This window comes from Dermacentor silvarum, chromosome 1 (genome assembly GCF_013339745.2).
Source record: "Dermacentor silvarum isolate Dsil-2018 chromosome 1, BIME_Dsil_1.4, whole genome shotgun sequence".
In the NCBI taxonomy this organism is placed as follows: domain Eukaryota; kingdom Metazoa; phylum Arthropoda; class Arachnida; order Ixodida; family Ixodidae; genus Dermacentor; species Dermacentor silvarum.
The window spans coordinates 178,466,141-178,485,951 of NC_051154.1; the positions used below are offsets into that span (position 1 = coordinate 178,466,141).

Consider the following 19,811-nt stretch of genomic DNA (forward strand, 5'->3'; position numbering starts at 1 on the left):
ATTTTTCAATTTTTTGTGCGGGTTATATGCGAGAAAATATGGTAGCTACTGACATGCACATTCCACATTTGTCCCCAAATACCTAACCACTAGCTTGCTTACTTTTCAGTGGAGACTATGGCTACATTTTCAAGAACCATCGTGCCTCACTAATTACCATCTCCCTTGTGGTGCATGCAGAAGCCTCATGTACGCCTCAAAGAGACTACCACTTCCCCACGAAGTCATGCCACTATTGGGTATGTTGAGCAGGAATCCCTATGTAAATGGGCAGTGTTTTTCTATTCAAAAGCAGCCCTTCAAAGCCTGCAAGCAGCATTGTGCCATAGAAATTATGAGCAGTTGATTTCAAGCATAATAGAAATCTACCATTGTGCTGTTGAAAAAGGACATATTTTTCAGTGGCTGCGTTGTTCAGTGCGGTATTTTTGGCAACCATCTTACTGATGAAGCTGCCAAATATGCCCACGACAATGCACAGTCCGTGCTTATTCCATTATCAAGAGCGGACGCAGCTAAGAGGCTCTGCCAAATTGATTGAGACACCATGCCAGCTGTTCAGAGCTGTCTTGTTCAGATGTCTTGTTTCTTAATTGTCTTGCTTCTTAAATTTGTACTCCCTCCTCATTGGTATAGCTGGCTCCCCCACATGCAATCAATGCAACTGTGAAGATTCCATTGAGCACCTCCTCTGCCACTATGCCCGCTTTGACGTCCAACATCCGTCTTTTTCGAGCGCGCTCAGTTGAGCGGACAGCTGAACCTTTACAGAAGCAATGATCCTGGGTGCATGGCCTCACTGATCATCAACACAGAAAGCTACACATGCTTTATTAACTTTCTTGAAATGAAACGACTTGAGAAGATGCTTAAGATACCCAGCGTCTGCTACTATGTACACAAAGTCTCTCCTTTTTTCTTTTATTCCTTTCTTTCAATCCTTCACTCCTTTTCCCTCATGCAGGGTAGCCAACCAGATGCCCTTCTGGTTAACCTCCCTGCTGTTCCTTGTTTTCTCTTTCTTTCAACCAGTAACAGGCATAGCACAGCTCAAGCTCTTGTCTTGTCTTTCTGGGGTTTTACGCGCCAAAACCAGTTCTGATTATGAGGCACACCGTAGTGGAGGGCTCTGGATTAATTTTGACCCCCTGGGGTTCTTTAACGTGAAATACAATGCAAGCACACGGGCGTTTTTGCATTTCGCCTCCATCGAAATGCGGCCGGGATTCGATCCCGCAACCTCGTGCACAGCAGCGCAACACCTTAGCCACTGAGCCACCGCAACAGGTCACAGCTCAAGCTCATCTACAATGACCATGCAACAGCTAAGGATGTGTACGTCTTACAAGAGGTCTGCACTTCTTTGCCTAGGAAGCCAGTCATTAGAGAAATCCAGATGTTGACTGGCATTCGTGAATGCCACCACTAAGGTGAACTCAAAGGAGAGCTCCCAACATTGTTCCAGGGACTTAGCAAGCTGCACAAAGAACACTGGCTTCGGCCACAAACCGGAGCAGAACCATTCGTGCTCTACTCCTTGAGGCACATTCCAACTTTTTTATAAGATAAGACAAGCTTGCAACTACAAAGAATGCAAAAAATCTGGACGATATCAACTGTTGATGAGCTGACAGAGCGGTGTGTACCTATGGTAGTCATCTCAAAGTCCTCCAGAGACGTGAGACTTTGCATGGACTTCACAGAGCTGAATCACCACATCCAGAGAGAATCCACGAACAGTTTTGTTTTGATGAAGATTATGATAATCTATCGTATAATGACACATGCCCACTGTGGAGGATAGGTCTAACACGTCTCCTCTTTCTCCCCTTTTGCATGGCATGGCCTTGTTCCCAAGCACAGTTCATCCCCGAAGCAGGCCACATGTTGGGCCGGGCTGTACCCATTTAGATAGCTGGTGGGTAAGCGGCGTGGTTTTGAACCCACATCTTCCCGCAGCTGAGGCAGATACTCACTCGCTCATTAGTTGTGGGAAGGCACTTCGCAAGCGAGCAGCAGGGAAGAATTGGAGCGAGAAGAAGGGGAGACTGTCGCTCGCTCGCTGCACGTCTCACTGGTCAGCCCATCGTGAATGACGTGGCGGACGAGAAGCCACACAGGATTCTCGACCATGACAAATGCACCGCAGATGCAAGCGAGCATTTCGTCAGACACTGACGGCATGAACGGAAACACACATTTGTCACCTGCTACGCTCCGGCTAGACATTAGGGCCGATGGACGGTCAGCGGCGGCGCTTCGCTGTGGGCGATCGAGAGCGATTGCTTGATAATGAAACGCACAGACTGCAGCGAAGTGATAATATACTGCACTCCAATGTCACATTGTTGCACAATATACACTGAACATCGTTACCATATGTGAAAGGAGTGCCAAACGCAGTTTCTGTTCCGGTACATCCATGGAAATTTTTGTTCGTGTGAGGCTTGCGTTCACCCTATTCTGTTGGTGCTGCTGTAGCGCAACTCAACTTCCTGCTACTATCTGCACAGCACAATCTCCAGGACTCCTTCATGGGCCTAAAGCATTCTCCAAGCTAGATGCTAACTCTGGGTTTTGACAAATTACACTTAGTAAAGATTTTAAAAAAGTTGGCCACATAAAACTCCCCTTTGGGCACTTCTACTTCAACAAGTTACCTTTCTATATTGCATCTGCTCCTGAAACTTGCAGAAAAGGATATCCTGTGTATATCAAGGGACCAAGAGAGTTGTCCATCACATAGATGACATCCCTATGTGGGGTCAGAATGAGACACTCAGAAAAGTGCTTCAGCTACTAGACAAAGCTGGAGTGACATTGAATGGAAGCAACGCTTGTATCAAGCCCAAAGCCTCCCCTTCAAGGCTCAGTGGCTGGGCCAAGATGAAATAAGACCTGATGAAAAGAAAGCTGATGCCATTTAAAAATGGAGAGTCCTACAAACAAGACTGAGCTGCAGAGTATTCTCAGAATAGCAGCATACCTTGCCAGATCGTTTCCAATCTCTTGGAAGTCCTGCAAGCTCTTACTTTCCGGTTATCAAAGAAGCAAGAATTTGCGTGGGATACTCCACAACAGCAGGCTTTCAACAGAAGGAAGACAGTGCTCTCATCTAGCCCCATCTGCAATCTGTCGAGAGAGACAGTCGTCTCTTACTTTCCGGTTATCAAAGAAGCACGAATTTGCGTGGGATACTCCACAACAGCAGGCTTTCAACAGAAGGAAGACAGTGCTCTCATCTAGCCCCATCTGCAATCTGTCGAGAGAGACAGTCGTCACAGCAGATGCATCCTCCTTCGAACTCAATGCATTAATTTGGTCGAAGCAAACAAATGGAATGTTTGCAGACATGGCCTATACCTTAAAGATACTCTCAGAGACAGTGAAACATTACATGCAAATTAAGAAAGATGCTATTGCCTTGATCTAGACATGCTACAAGTTCTACAATTATCATGTCAGCAAGCTGTCCAAGCTGAAGATGGATCATAAACCACTCCTTCCCATCTTAACTTCGAAGAGCCATGATGATTTAACTACAAGATTGCAGAAACTAAAGACGAGACTTGACACTTCTAGTTTTCACGTTGGCTCTCTTGAAGAATGGGTATAGCCCTGCAGAGCTGCTCATGGTTTAAGAACCAAGATTCCTCTAAGTCTGAGCAAGCTGACACCTCAACTACATAATCAATAAAGTCTTAGGAACTTCAAAGAATAATACTTAAGTGTCATATAAAAGACTTTAACAAACGTCATGAAGTCTGCAACCTGTCAAATCTTTTTTACAGAGATGTATCTTTGCCAGACCTAAAGCTCAAAGGAACCATATAAGCCCATCAAAGAGTCACAGTCCTCCAAGTGGGTAAACACAGATGCAGGTGCAGTATGCAGGAGTAGTACCCAGCTTATTTATTAGCCCGCTGCTGGCTCCAATGCAGGAAGTGCCGATATCAGTGAAGGCGCTGGCGACACCTGATCTTGTTGCCAAGACACTTTCCACATGCAATATCAGAAATGGGTGATACATAAGCCACCTACTGCAATGAACTTTGCTTGTTATGTCATAAGTGTCATAGATGTCATAAGTGCTACCATTGGTTTTTGCAACGGCCAGCCAAGGCAGCAACACTGGGCAAACAAGGAGAGCAACGCTGTGCGCAAGCGCGGCTATATATGCGTTCCCGTGTCTTCAATAAACGCTTCTTCTTGTGGTGATCACTGTGTGCATTACGCTCGATACATGGTGTCAGAAGTGTAGCTCACTCACGGGACCATGACCGACCTACCCCCGCCTGAGCCACTGCAAGTGCGCGACAACGCAGCGGCGTCCTGGCAGACATTCAAGCAACGCATCGAGCTGTACCTGATAGCAACGAAGCCCACGAAGCCACGCAGTAAGGAGCAGAAAGCTGCAATTTTTTTGCATGTTGCGGGTCAAGAAGCTATTGACGTGTTTAATACCCTGAACATATCACCGGAGGAAGCTAATGACTACGAACGCGTTGGTTAAAGCGTTTGAAAACTACTGCTTGCCTAAGCGTAATGAGACTTACGAACGCTATGTGTTCCGCTCGCGTCGTCAGGCACACGGAGAGCCATTTGAACAGTTCTTCGGGATCTGCAACTAAAAGCAAGAACGTGCAACTTTGGGGATTTGCGAGATTCCATGCTGCGGGACCAAATCGTGTATGGCATTTGCAGCACTTCCCTGCGAGAAAAACTTCTTCGAAAGAAAGACCTGACGCTGGTTACAGCAGTAGAATGCTGCAAAGCTGAGGAACTTGCCGAATCGCAAAATAGGGCGTGGATGGAGGAAAACAAGATTGAACCTGTTTCACGAACGCAAGCGAAACGCGGACGCCAAAAATGCCGGTACTGCAACTTCTCGCACGCGCCAAGGAAGTGTCCGGCGTTCGGCAAGACATGCAACAAGTGCACGAAGCCTAATCACTTCACCGCCTGCTGTACAAGCAAGCGAGCAGCCGTTGATGACGTGTTCGAAGGAGCGGAGAGTGACAGTGACTTCGACGTTCTGGAGATCAGCACGACGGAAAGTAAGCGTGGTCCCGAAAGTCGCGACTGGATTATAACAACGAACATTGAAGGAACTGATGTGCAGCTGAAGGTCGATACGGGAGCGCAGGCTAACTTGTTGCCGCATTCGCTGTTCAAAAGGCTCGGAACTAAGCAGCAGCCGTACCCCACGAGGAGCATCCTGCGCCATTATGGGGGTGGCGAAATACCACACAGTGGAAAGGTTCGCCTCGCCGTGCAGTTAGACAAACGGCGTGTGCTACTTGAGTTCTTCATAGTAAAGAAGAAGCAAGCCATTCTGGGCCTCGGGGCAAGTGAGCAACTTGGTCTGGTCAACAGAGTGAACGCGGTGGACAGCAGCGAGGCATATGGAAGCCTAAAGCAGGCATTCCCGAGGTTATTCACTGGCATTGGCAGGACGCGGTGCGAGTACAAAATGGTGCTTCGAGAGGACGCTGTCCCTGTGGTACAGCCAACCCGGCGTGTACCTTTCGCCCTCAAGAAGCCACTTAAGAAAGAACTTGACCGGATGAATGCTGCGAACATCATCGAGAAGGTGGAAGAACCATCAGACTGGGTAAGTCCCCTGGTTATCGTGAGGAAGAAAAATGGGGACTTAAGAGTATGCATGGACCCGCGAGCAATTAATAGGGCGGTGAAGAGAGAGCACTTTCAGTTGCCATGTCGGGAAGAAATCGAAGGGGATCTAGCGCATGCAAAGTATTTCAGCAGACTCGATGCCAACAGTGGTTTTCATCAAATTCCTCTCGACAAAAAGACATCAGAAATCTGCACATTCAGTTCGCCGTTTGGCCGGTATCGGTATCTCAGACTGCCGTTCGGTATTGCATCTGCACCCGAAGTTTTCCAGCGTACAATGAGCCAGATATTTGACGACCTCCCGGGAACACGTGTGTACATTGACGATGTGCTAGTGTGGGGTTCTATGCAAAAAGAACATGATGAACGCCTGTTCAAAGCGCTGGAAAGGGCACAGGCAGAGGGCCTAACTTTGAATCCAGAAAAGTGCATTTTCGGACGCACTGAAATCAGCTTCTTGGGTGATAAGATTAGTTCCAAAGGTATTGAGCCCGATCCCGACCTGATAAAGTGCGTTTTAAACCACCCTCCGCCAACGACCAAGAAAGACGTTCAACGCTTGCTTGGTACCGTGAACTATTTCGGCAAGTACTTGCCACTGTTGTCAGCCCATACTGAGGCCTTGCGCAGCCTGATTAGAAAGGACACAGTTTTCGAATGGACGCATGTTCACGAGCGTGAGTGGGCGCAGCTCAAGATGATGCTGACGGAAGCGCCCGTCCTGGCTATCTTTAATCCCGAGCTTCCCACAAAACTGTCGACGGATGCGTCAGCATTTGCACTCGGAGCAGTGCTTTTCCAACAACATGGAGGAGACTGGCGCCCGGTAGGCTACGCGTCGCGGGCACTCACAGAAACCGAGCGAAGGTACGCCCAAATAGAAAAAGAGGCCCTGGGCATAACATTCAGCTGTGAAAAGTTCAATGATTATGTCATAGGAAGACATATCGTTATCGAAACCGACCACAACCCATTATTGGCAATTTCAAAGAAGGAAATAGGCGACATGCCACTGCGTCTGCAACGACTATTTCTTCGACTGCTGAAGTACGAGTTTGAGTTGCAGTATGTTCCAGGCAGCAAATTGGTTGTTGCTGACACATTGTCACGAATCCCATCACGGGAACAACCAGAAAAAGGCACAACGGACGTTGAAGTTCATGCCGTGGGCGCCCTGACTGCCGTCGTCGGACCAGCCACCCTATCCCGTCTGCAGATAGCAACTGCCAGTGATGCAACAGCGCAAGACGTCATCTCCAGGCTGCAGTCATCAATGCCTATAGAAGGTGAGCTAAAGTCCTTCACACAAGAACTTTCTGTAGTCAACGGAGTACTCCTCAAGGGAACCAAAGTAGTCGTGCCTGCAAGCATGCGAACAGAGATGCTGCGACGAGTGCACCAAGGGCATCTCGGCTTAGGAAAATGCAAATCGAGGGCTCGCAAGTTGATGTATTGGCCAGGAATGTCAACAGATATTGCCCAGTTCATTGACAGGTGTGACGTTTGCAAGAAGTTTGCTTATCGACAGCCTGACGAGCCCCTGTGCCAGCGCACCGTTCCAGACATGCCTTGGGCCAGAGTTGGTACAGATCTTTTTCAACACGCCGGAAAGCATTTTTTGGTTGTCTATGATGCCTACTCTAATTTTCCAGAAGTCGAGCACCTGAAGGAGACCTCTGCAACAACTGTCATTCATAAACTACGTCAGATCTTTGCAAGGCATGGAATACCACTAGAAGTTTGCAGTGATGGCGGCCCGCAGTTTGCGTCAAAAGAGTTTAAAGATTTTGCGGCTCGTTATGACTTTGTGCATACGATTTCAAGTCCACGTTTTCCCAGGTCCAATGGGCTCGCCGAGAAGGGCGTACAAGTGGTCAAGCGGCTTCTGGGCAAGACTGAGACCAAGAAAGAGGACTTCTATTTGGGCCTTCTCAACTACAGGGTGTGTCCTCTCGAAGATGGCCGTTCACCATCGGAACTGCTAATGGGACGAAGTCTAAGAACGCTACTTCCAAAATTTTCAGCGTCATCCTCAGGTCTCGTTCAAAAACATGTTCAGGCAAGGACCTCAGGAAGACCACTAGCTCCGCTACAGAAGGGAGACGTCGTCCGAATCCTCCGAAATGGTAGATGGGATATCAAAGCGCAAGTCCAAGATCTCGTGGCCCCGAGATCGTACACCGTTCTGACTGAGGATGGCCGGATTTTCCGTCGAAATAGACAGCCCCTTCGCAAAACACCAGAAGCGTTCTATCGAACCATCCATTACCAGGCGGACGACTGCGACAACGCCCCTGATTCATCTCCGAGCGCTGTTACACAGCAGAGGCAAGAACCTCCGCAGGCCACACAGGACCGACCACCAGCAGGCACACCAGGAGTGCCCAACATTGCAGATTCACTGCGACGATCTACCAGACCGCGAAGACCCCCAGACCGCCTGGCCTACACGCACGGGTTCCAGCAGACTGAAACAGCCTAGGAGTGTCGACTGCTACGCATCGATGTTGAGTGCTTTCAGTGCTTTCAGTGCTTTCAATGCTTTCAATGCTTTCAGTCCTATCTGTGTTTTCAGTGTTTTCATTCTTCAAAGAAAGGAGGATGCAACGGCCAGCCAAGGCAGCAACACTGGGCGAACAAGGAGAGCAACGCTGTGCGCAAGCGCGGCTATATATGCGTTCCCGTGTCTTCAATAAACGCTTCTTCTTGTGGTGATCACTGTGTGCATTACGCTCGATACAGTTTTCTGCACAAGTCAAGTGTGAAAAGCAACTTTTATGGTATAAATTTCAAATTTTACATAACTGAATAGGACTATAATGTGCATTTTATATTTGCATGCTGCCACAAGTACTGTGTATAAACTAATTATGGTTTACAACTTTCTTATGTGTACTGAAAGACAAGTAATACAAATAAGATTTACTGCAGTTCACAGATGGGGAACTAACTATTACTACCATTGCACCTTAATTTTACCTCACATGCAGCTTACAAATACTTGTATCCTTTCAAGATCTCATGGACAGTGAGCTTTGCTCCAGTGATCACTCATCTTGAAGTCACATGCTCATGCTCAGAAGTCAACAGCTGCTGGCACTTTGTTTCTGTCTGTACTGATCAGAGCTTTTACATTTAAGCAGGTCTAGCCAGCATGTTGTGCTTCCACACTGTGTGCACACAACAGAAAATGCACGTGCACACAAGCACATGCAAACATGAACACCCAGATTCAATCTGCACACTCACTGAAAGATCAATTTCTCCTGGCTGAAGCTCTGTTGTTTCTATGATCGATGCATCATAACCAAGATCTGTTGTCACTTGTGAAAGCTGCATAGGTGAAACTTTTTCTGGATCATACTTCACTTCTGCTCTTTCTGACAGAAGACTGACAAGTGCCTGGGCTACACCTAAGATATAGAAGAACAGAAAAAAAGAAAACGGTTCAGCACTGTGGAAACATCACATTGACATTCAGAATTGGACAGACATATACTTCAAGAAAATTGCCTTATGAATGAAAAGCAAGATTAAGATGAAGACATTTTGCTTTGATCACTTACAGTGGACCCCTATTCACAATCAATCAATGCATAAAGTGAACAGAATGTTCCAAATTGTACAAGATACCTATGAAAAACTAAAACCTTTCAATAACTTCAAGGTCATCGGGGTCAGTGCTTCTCACTAGCATGATCTTCTGCAAGAAGCATTAAAATAAGGCATAACAATTTTGCTGCAATCACATTCAACACAAAAGCATGCTCTTCCTTTCAAAAGCAAACCAGATATGCCCCATTATTCTCCACCAATTTACAGCACCATGAACTAAAGTTGTGATAACGTACTAATACCAGATGGGGTTTAATGTCCCAAAGCTACACCTGGGCTAATGAGAGAGTTGCCAGATGACCAGCTGCAGTTCTTTGACATGTGCCTGTTTTAATACAGTCAAACCCCTTCATAACAAATTGCTTGGGACCTACAAAATCCTTCATTCTAAAGCTAGTGCACATACCGCTCACAATAGAGCTGCCTAAGCCCATTCAGCAAAAGAAAGCCTTTATTACCACAAATTCAAGAACTAGTGAAATAAGCCATACATTTCTTTATGCACACTTCGTCTAATAAAATGTGTGACTGTAGTCGACATTATGGCATCAAAGTTTCCGGCATGCTGTGCAGAAAAACCGGGAAGCAACAAAGGTAAAGCTGCAGAGCATCGAATGCCGCTTTTGTCTCTTTTTTTGTCAAAATTCTTGGTTTGTCTGCAGGCTCTTCAACACTGCCACCTTCATTAACCTTTCCATCCTTGATGGCTTCAGTCATCAGCTCCAAGTAGATCATCATGTCATTGCCTTTAACCATGACGTATTTATCAACCGTCACACCCACTGCTGTGCTGCAACAAGCAACATGAGTTGGGCTATTCCTGGGGACGTATTCTGAAACGATCCACTTCGGTGATACTATCACCTTGGCCACGCATCTGCCAACGGCGCGCGCTGATTGGCTGTTTTAGCAAAAGTGGGCGAGCTGATTGGCTGGTTGAGCACGACGTCATCCAATTTTGCTCAAGCAGCCAATCAGTGTGCGCCTCACGGCGATATTGTCGCCGAGATAATACTATCGCCGAAGTGGATTGTTTCAGAATACGTCCCCTGGAGCTGTGCAGCAGGAATGGAACACTCAGTGTCATTGGCATGCCTGAGAAGTGTGTTGCTAATGCTGTCGCTAGCATTAGTGCTGACTGCAGCTTAGTGGTGTCTGTGGAGGGCAGTAGTGATGTCACTAAGTGGCGTTTCTTGTAAAGCAATAAATCAGCTGTTGAGGATGCCTAAATTCTTTCACTGTACAAAAAATTAATTGTAGTGGTCTTTATTGTAGAGGTGTTTACAATACATATGAAAGATAGGAATAGGATAGCACATATGAAAGATAGGAATTCATTACACAGGTCATTTTATTGTGGCCGCATTCGTTGTGGATTCATTAGACTGTACATAGCATTATATCATTGTGCATTATTCTAAATATGGCTGTAGTGGCCGCGAATAGGGCCCCAAAACTTTGCCTCAGCAGTAAAATTTCAAAGGTGCTGAGCTCCCACTTTAGGTGAAAAGACACAATATAACAGAATATAACAGCCAGAAAACTTTGAAGAAAAGCAATAAAATACCAATTTATACCTTATTATTGCTGCTCAATTTACACTGCGCACTATAAGTGGTTTCAACAGTTCAAGGTTACATTATGCAGTATATACAAAAATAGTTTCCAATGAAAGATGTTCAGTAGACACCGCACTTTTTGAAACCACTGTACTATAGTAGTGTACTATTCAAGAACACAAAACAAAGTCCAAGTTACCGACTAAACATACCATTCAGCTTTAGAAGATTTTTCTCAACTGCTGATACACAGGAGGCACACGTCATGCCTCTAACATGAAGATAGCATTTCTGCAAAGGCACATCTTTTCCATGCACAGAATCTGACGAGACTTTTGATGTTGGTGCTAACTGCAATCTATTCTCCATTGATGAAAACATTGCTTCACCTGAACCTAAAGGAAAATATAATAAAGAGAGATAAAATAAAAAAGAAAAAAAAACATTCAGGCAAACTTGCAAAGCACTGTTAAAGTGACACTTATAAACAAAGATTGCAAAGATAAGCCATGACGCCATTTCACTCGTGCACTCTGCTGTGGGGTGTGGAGCGACAGTTGGTGCCACTGTTTCTTTCAGATAGAAAATCAAGTTTCTGTTCCAGCATCCTCACAAACAAGGCATACTTCCGATTTATTCTGAAAGAAAAACGCAAGGACTGTACCTAAATACAGGGGTGGGACTCCTCAAAGTCATTTCGGAGCAATTTTTGGAGCAAGTAAAACTGCAATGTGGAGCAGTTTGGAGCAGACAAAATTGCATTTTGGAGCAGCGTGGAGCAGACTAAATTCATCTTGGAGTAATTAGGAGCAAATAAAATTTTATTCTCAAGCAGTTTGGAAAGCAACCGAATCTGAATTTTGGTGAAATAATGGAATATGGCGGCACACTTAGAACTACGATGAAACACAGAATAAACCAACATGAAGAAGGTAGTAGAATCACGCTTTGTAGTTATTGCGTACAAGAAGATGGACGAGTGGGTCGAGCGGTGGCACGGCGCATGCTTTTCTGTAAAGCCGAAAACATTGGTGGCACTATGATCGGACTATATATTCCCGCGCCGACGCTCATGGTGATAGCGGAAAATGTTCTGAAATTATGCAGTCCAATCGACGCGGTAAAATAATTTCTGGGTCACCATATGTCACCGCAGACCCAGATAGCCGCAGTAAACTTTGGGCTGGTATAACGTAAAACTATTCCAAACTGCTTTTATTGCGATAGCAATTATATGGACACTACAGTGCATTTTATTGCAATTATATGGACACTCCAGGCATATTTTTGCCGCCGCCGTGATGTTGCGTATAAAGTCCAAGGGCGATAACACCATGGCCGCGCGCCATATGTGCGAGTGAAAGCACGCGAGGGGAGCCAACGATCGCGACTCAATCTGGCGCGCGCAAGGGAGGAAAGGGGAGAGCAAATGCGCCGTCTCTGTCGCGCGGAAGGCCATGGGGAGATGGGGGGGGGGGGGGGGGTTGTGCACTGACAGAAACTGTATTTCACGACCAGGCGCAAGGGGAACTGCCGATCGTGGCTCAATCTCACACGCGAAAGGGAGGAAAGCGGGGAGGCATCACGGGAGGGACGGGGGGCTGCTTCTACTCCGCCAATAACTGCGCATCTTGCGAGGCCGCGCATGCCGTAACTTGAAAACGATCTGCAGACGAGCCGGCTCATATGCCTTTGTGTGTGCTGTGTTCTCGCCGTTCAGTTTGCGTTGAACCGATAGACAGCACAAAGGTCACTTCGCTCGTTGCTGCTGTCGCACTCGCTCACGCAAGCAACAGCGAGCGTCCGCGGACACAAAGTGTGATGTGTTCATGTTTGCTTGAGCGCGGTGACACCATGCTTGCTACACAAATTTGGTTAGTAACCAATGTTTCTAAGTTTATAGGGCTGATAAAACTACTATACTTCGTATAGCTGTCTACTAATTTGCTAACGCAATCGATGCTTTGCCTTTGGGCGAAACTGCGACTTTTTATTCCTATCCGCCATTAGCCCGTGCTAGATGAAAATGGCTGAGGCCTCACCCATGTGATCGTAAACACATATCAGAATAGTTTTAGGTTTTATCCACCCTGGGGACAGAGACGCCCGCCCACTGTGGTGCGTGCATGGATGGATGAGGCTGAAACCTTTAAATCAGGCGGTGGCACATGCCACCTAGCCGTGTACTGTTAACATATATTGTACTTTGTGGAGGGTGAAATTTCACCCCTGCCTTGATTTTAGCCACCAATCAGAGAACCTCCGTTCGGTTATTTCTGCCCGCTTAAAGTCTATTTTCCTCCACTGTCCCTAAACCCCAATGCTTTGAAAAAATCAGCCCATTGCTTTGCACTGTAGAGTTAAGCCCTTTACAGAAAAGTATGAGGTGTTCAGCCGTTTCCTCTTCCTCTCGACACGCACCGCACAATGTGTCTATACCTTAGTACTTGACTCTGTACATGTTAGTTCACAATACTCCCATCCTGGCTTCAAACAACAAAGAGCTAGCTTCCCCTAGAATTATCATGGATATTTTCTTTGACAATTTCTTGCTTGAAAGTTCTGTATGCTCCCAGTGCTGATTTCGTCTGCATCCCTGTTTTCCATAGACCCCTCTCTGTTTCTTTAACCTTTTCCTTAACCGCTGTTTCCTGGTTTGCACCCCTCCTGCTGTCCAAATATTTGACTGACAATTTTCTGGTCAGCTTCCTCCATTTTGTGTCAACATTCCTCATGTACAAATAACTGAAAACTCTCCTTGCCCACCGCTTTTCTGCCAATTCTCTCAATCGCTCCTCAAATTCTATCTTGCTGCTAGCTTCCCTGCCTTATTTCGCTCGCAGCGCCCTCAGCCTACTTTTCATTGTTTTGCGCCTCAGCTAGAAGCGCCGCGCTGCTCAGCCTACTCGATCATACTCTAGTACACTCTAATACAGCCGCGCTGGCCGTTCCAACAGCAGCGTCAACAGCCAGGAGTGGCCGCGCGTGCGCTGGCCACTTGCCGGAACTGCCGAAAAGTACCAGTTTCATGAGCGCGAAAACTAAGAGAAACTGTGCAGGAACAGCAGCACTAGAAGCAAACTCTTGGGACAATCTGTTTAACTACAACAAATGCTATGAAATTTTTGGTGCGCTGCGACTGTTCTTGGCAAAAAAAAATAAATAAATAAAAGACTCCTTTTTAATTATAAAATTCACACTGCTTCTGAAACCTTTAAGCCAGCTAATCAACTGAACAAAGTCATGCATTGCAATAGCAGTCCTATGCAAGTTGCTTAAGATATATCTCAAAGATATCAGCACCAGCACTTCTGCTCCAGCTGCGACATCACGAGCAGCAAGCACAGGGTAGCCAGTAGAAATACTTCGTTCAAGGGCACTAATTGCTGGTATACACGCCAGATTAAAAGAACTCATTTTCAGATAAACTACACAGCTCTCAATCAAGCCATTTGCAAAAGTGTTCAGAATAATGTACGATATGAATTTTGTGCAGGTTTACACACCTAAAACAATCACTGAAGTTGCCCTTTAAGCATGCAGAATAAGGAGCGGAAGTTTTCAATCCCTTCATTTTGATGAAATATTCATGCATGGGTCCATTTGAGATGCTCGGTAGCTTTGCAGCTAGCTAGTATAGAGCTAACTTGAGCTGACAAGATGGCAAGAAGAGGGCGGTACAATCACAAAGCAATCACAGGTTAGAACTTTCGATGTGCATTTCACCCACTTTCCAGCTCCTAAGGTGGAACCTACAGTTGTTGGAAATATAGCACCCATTGTGCAATGGCCACGTAATCTCTGTTTTCATGTCCTTTTATGTTGTTATTTTCACATCATAGGGAGACTGAAAGTGCCATTAAAAGTGCTAGCCTCACTGCTGCAGGGGATGAGGACATATGGTGCCACACATTATGTTCTTGCTCGATTGCAAGTTAGTGTGCCGTTTCCCTTGCAAAACCACCTCCACAATATTAATTATGCAGACCATGAAGATGTGGCTGATTGGAATGATTGGTGTAAAGTATCACCAGAACAGAAAGCTTGCACAAGAACAAGGCACAGTAATAGAAGTTAAAAGCATGGTTTAGTGTGTATGTACTCTTCACCACATCCTGTGTGTTGCACTGTTTCACATTATCTGTTATGATAATCAGCGTGGAATTAAAACTGTAACACTCAGCTGGTGAGGAAACATTTCTAAAAAGAAATGCAGCATATGAAAGAGTGCTGAACAGCAAGATAAATGCACTCACCAGTATCTAAAGAAGAAATAAATAGGCATGATGCAGCTTTGCTAAACTGTCTTTCAAGAAGTGGCGTGTCCTCTGATGCTGTGGAGCCTTTTCGAGTCTGTTCCTTGATCTGGCAGCCATAGCCAGAATCACTGATAATTTCCACAATTTTTTGGCAAGTCAATAGTGATGAGATGTAGACAACAGCAGCAGTACCTTGTTGGAGAGACACCTTGACACCTTCAACCCCTTCAGTTCGAGACAACAGTCCTTCTAGAGAGGTAACACAAGACATACAGGTCATGCCTGTGATGCTGAATAATGCTGAAACAAGGTCTGGGGGCCCTTGCTCACTGATGATTGTTGCTGAATACCCTGCATTGCAGACAGCTCGACACAAGTCATATGCTCTCACTTCATAGCTGCAGAAGTCAACTAGCACCTTCTGCTCTTCAAGTGACACGGAAACCGACTTCACTCCTGGTTTTGCAGAAAGTACTCTTTCAACTGAAATAACACATAGGTTGCAGGCAACACCCTCAACAGAAAGAGTGACAGATGATGGCTGAATACTTTCAGGCAGAGTTACAACAAAACCAAGGTTGTTTACGGTAGACTTAATAGCAAGAGGGTCCGTTTGAGTTGTTTCAAACGTAACATTGGCTCTGCCCTTATCCAAGGAAACGTCAACACGGCAGACTCCCTTGATTTGGGCAACACTTGCTGTCACTTTGCCAACACACTCATTGCACATCATGCCACCAATAAAGAGTGTGATGTCTTCAAGGCTTGGACACGAGTTCTTGGTGCGTGCATTGAAGCCACTCTCTATTACTGCTCGGGTGATTTCACGCAGTGTCACCTCGCTTGGATCATACTTGACAACAGCTTCATTTTCTTCCAAATCCACCTGCAAAGAGCAGTTATACCAGCTCGTAGCGCGGATTATGTGCTTCCGCGGAGACGACAGGCAAGCGAGAACAAAGCAGCCCGCTTCACATTGCTACGGAAATCTGAAACCACTACTACCTCGATCGGCACACTATACTGCGCTATTGTGATCTGACGGGAAATATGCGTGCGCTTGTTGGTTTCACCTAAATGACTAAACTTGTATAAAGTTTCCCACTTGAGTTAATAGAAGCATACATCGGCTAAGGTGCGTAATAAACTGTCCGTTTTGATGCGATATACACAATTAAAAAGGCACATTCTATTGCAACTTGCATATTGTGGAATGCAAGTCATACATTCATTACAATCATAATTTTTAAGTTAACATAAATGTCAATACAAAATGTTATTCATTTTCTGTAAGTAAATATGACGAGATACGCGAATTGTACACACCAGAATTCTAAATTTTACTTACGTGAACAGTTTCAACACCGCTCAGATTTACCAACTTCTTGTTGATTATCTCAACACAAACTGGACATGTCATTCCTTCCAGCAAAATGACATCAGTTCTCACATTCGGGGCCATGGTACTTCTTCACTGAAATGGAGAAATGCAATGCAGTAACTTTATGAAAAATCGCACGGCCCGCGCGACGATCGTCTGAATCATTCTGAACTTATGGCCAGCAATTATTTCAAGGCAATTACTTTCAACAAAGGAACCCATAACCATACCTTCGAAGTACCACTAACGAAGCAGGAATGAGCTTCGATGGCCAGTGCAGAGTCAAAACTAGGGTGAAAGTGCAAAGTAGATAAGTGTCACAGCCCAAACCGACGAATTTGGCGAAACCAAAACAGCTGTAACGCTGTAGCAGCACAGTAGCCAGCTGGACTTGGCTTACTATGGCGTAGTACTTACTATTCAGTCAGTAAAGAAGTCAATTCAAGCCAGTGCATGGCCGGTGGTGCATCCGAAACTGCACGTGTCTGCCTTGGTGCCTTGTGTCTACGTTCCGTCGTGCGTGCGTGCTTTTGTTTTGACATAGGATGAGACGCATTGCAATGCAGGCTCAAAGGTCGAGTTGAGACGTATACAGGTTATAGTGACATTTATTATCATGTCTGAAATCGTTGATTCATCATGGGCGTCGTTGAAGATACACGATGAGGTCCGAAAGGCAGTTCAAGATCTTCAATTCGAAAAAATGACGCCTGTTCAGGTGTGTAACATGACTTTTAATTTCAGACATGCTGTGTTACGTAATGTCTATGCCACCGAAAATCTGAAACTACATGTTTGCTATTACGTAGTGCTTGCTTATGTGTGCTACGTCAGCTGTGATCGGTTGCGTGGCAAGTGAAGCTGCAGGATGCGTCCGATGCGCGCATCTTCTGTGTGTGAACTGCTTCCCTGCGCCTTCGCTAGCGTACCAGCTGAAATGTTCATGTCTGTTCCATCTCGTGCCACTTAACATGTTTTCCCAGTTGTTAAAACCATCTAAAGTGTTTCTCTTTAAACGAGGCATATAGTCACTGAGGCCGGAGCGTGCCGGGGGGATGTTCACATACTAGATCGACTGTCTGTTGATGTTGTACACCCCCCTGAGCCCTGGTGCTTCGGCGAGCCCCTGACCAGTCCCTGTTCTAGGTTTGGTTTCCCTTTTGATGTCCCGCAGGTGCCATCAAAGGGCTCATTCACCTCGGCGACTTGAGGGGGTTGCGCGACCAATTTGGACTAGCGATTACAAAGCGACTCAAGGCCAATGTTCACACCTGCCTGTCACCACACCGAAATGTCTCGCGATATGCCGTTCACGTTTGCTCGCAATGCTATCGCCACGTAAAATATGTGTCAATGTATACAGACGTCCTGTTCCTAAGCATCTGCATCTGATTCGTTGAGCAGGTTTGCGACTGAAAAATCGAGCAGCAAGCGACTGGCCCATAATTATTGCTTTTCGAGAAAAGCGACCTTTTGCAACCGTTTGCGACTAACTTGGTTGCGCGACCACTGTCACTCGCCGGTGTGAATGAGTCTAAAGTATACTAAATAATGACACGTTCTTTACACGTAGTACTTGTGCAAATTCTCACGTTCCTTCACCGCAATACACCGTGCATGCTTCATCACATTACACAGCTGTACTGCGGTGAAGTCATTTTAGACCACACGAGACTCTTGCCGTTTTTCTGAGGTAGCGCATTGGTGACTTTCTTTCTGTGAAAAATTAAACCTGTATAAATAACGTTGTGCACACTTTTTGCAAAAAGCACTATTGTCATTCTAATGTATGCCAGATGGAAGCAAAAAGCAACACTGTGCCATTTGACATGCCTCAAGGTTCACGGAATGCACTGAAAATCTTGTGAGCAAGATACTACTATCTTGCAAAAAAAAGCTGCATTCGACAGATAGGAGGCTGTTTGAACGTCAGGCTAAGGGAACACAAGTACGCTTGCAGCCTTGTTAATGCGCCGAGAAACGTGGCAGTACACTTCGCCAGCTGCAAATCTAAGCCCATCTTCGCCGACACTTCAGTTTTATGAAGATCATGGATAAAAACAAGTAGAGAAATTTCGGAAGCATACGCCATGTTATTTGGAACCATATAGCTCTCCTATCAGCTTGACAAGGAAATAAGTGGATTTTCTGAGCAGAAATTGAAGAAAAAGTCACGTGGTCCACATTTAAGACTTTATGGCTGTTTTTTCATTCTTTCTCTTTTCTTGCACCATGTGTTTCCACTAAAATGCCAGTTGATAGTTTTTGCTTCACCTGTTCAGTCTCATTGTTCCGTGTTTGTTCTTTTTATTCTTGTACCTGTTTTGTTACGTTAGCGCAATATGGAACTTCACCAACAGCACTGCTGCCTTTTAGGTATTGCTATAGTGGGAGAACCATGCTTATTGAGTTTTCTAACTTTGAAGTGGTGTGGCATTTGCACTGCAATCTTGTATTAAGGCAAAAATTTGTGGGTTTTTTTTTCAGTTTTGTGCAAATGAGAAAAATAACCTGTTAAGTTACGTTAGCTGTTATGCATGCAGTGATCTTGTGAAAATGGATATTGCAAATTTATTTTTATATCATTAACAGCATGTGACTGCAGAGTCATTCTAGCTTGTTGATCTTTCTATTTATACAGGTGACTACAATACCACTTTTCTTGTCAAATAAGGATGTTGCTGTGGAAGCAGTAACAGGCAGTGGGAAAACACTGGCCTTTTTAATACCCCTGTTGGAGATTCTGCTTAAGAGAGATGAACCACTCACAAAATATGCGGTAAGTCAGAGATATACGTCACTGTACAAATTTGAGGACTGGTAGGGCCATAATGCTAGCGGTGTTTTCTTTGATGTGTGAAAAGTGATCTCAAGATGAATACCAGTATTAGCAATAAGGTGAAATATAGCACCGATGAAATATGCACATGCACTGCAGTAGCCGCACATAGCGAAATCATGCATTTAGAACCTTAACAATAATGCGTGTGGTGGTCACGAAGTGCTGCTGCAGGTATCTTAAGGCTATTTATGACTTTTGTGAAGTTCATAACTTGTTCAAGACCCCAAAATCTTTTTGAAAGCAGTTGCTTGCTTGAACACTGGTAGTGCTAAAGCAATTTATGCTCAGGAACTAAGTCCTGGCCTTTTTAGTGGCTATATTGTACAAATAGGATCAAAATTAAACCAGTGAATTTTGTTATCTAACTTCACTGACTAAAATAGGTGTGCTGTGTTTGAACGTAACTGTGAGATTGGTTTGCTCAGTGAACGTAGCTCACCTACGTTCTACCTACTAATAAAATTTAAAGGTGACCTGCTAGAGCACTTCAGCCCCTCCACCTTGTTTTCTTTATTTTT

The 19,811-nt window shown here is 45.3% G+C and overlaps 2 protein-coding genes across 5 annotated transcripts in view; one reads left to right on the forward strand and one right to left on the reverse strand.

Moving 5' to 3' along the window:
- LOC119436454 (copper-transporting ATPase 2-like) overlaps positions 1–16,835 on the reverse strand; it is a 135,434-nt gene extending 118,599 nt beyond the window's left edge. For all 4 annotated transcript variants that reach the window (XM_049657908.1, XM_049657903.1, XM_049657897.1 and 1 more), the window contains exons 1-5: positions 16,682–16,835; positions 16,419–16,544; positions 15,068–15,956; positions 11,024–11,206; positions 8,887–9,050 (exon numbers count right to left, since the gene is read on the reverse strand). In XM_049657908.1, coding sequence (XP_049513865.1) covers positions 8,887–9,050; positions 11,024–11,206; positions 15,068–15,956; positions 16,419–16,532 — 1,350 coding nt within the window. In that variant the 5' untranslated portion in view covers positions 16,533–16,544; positions 16,682–16,835. The remainder of the gene's footprint in view (positions 1–8,886; positions 9,051–11,023; positions 11,207–15,067; positions 15,957–16,418; positions 16,545–16,681) is intronic.
- Positions 16,836–16,902: 67 nt separating this feature from the next.
- LOC119436456 (ATP-dependent RNA helicase DDX55-like) overlaps positions 16,903–19,811 on the forward strand; it is a 45,422-nt gene continuing 42,513 nt past the window's right edge. Inside the window, exons 1-2 of the mRNA XM_037703310.2 lie at positions 16,903–17,169; positions 19,093–19,230. Of these exons, the coding sequence (XP_037559238.1) occupies positions 17,068–17,169; positions 19,093–19,230 (240 nt within the window). The 5' untranslated portion in view covers positions 16,903–17,067. The remainder of the gene's footprint in view (positions 17,170–19,092; positions 19,231–19,811) is intronic.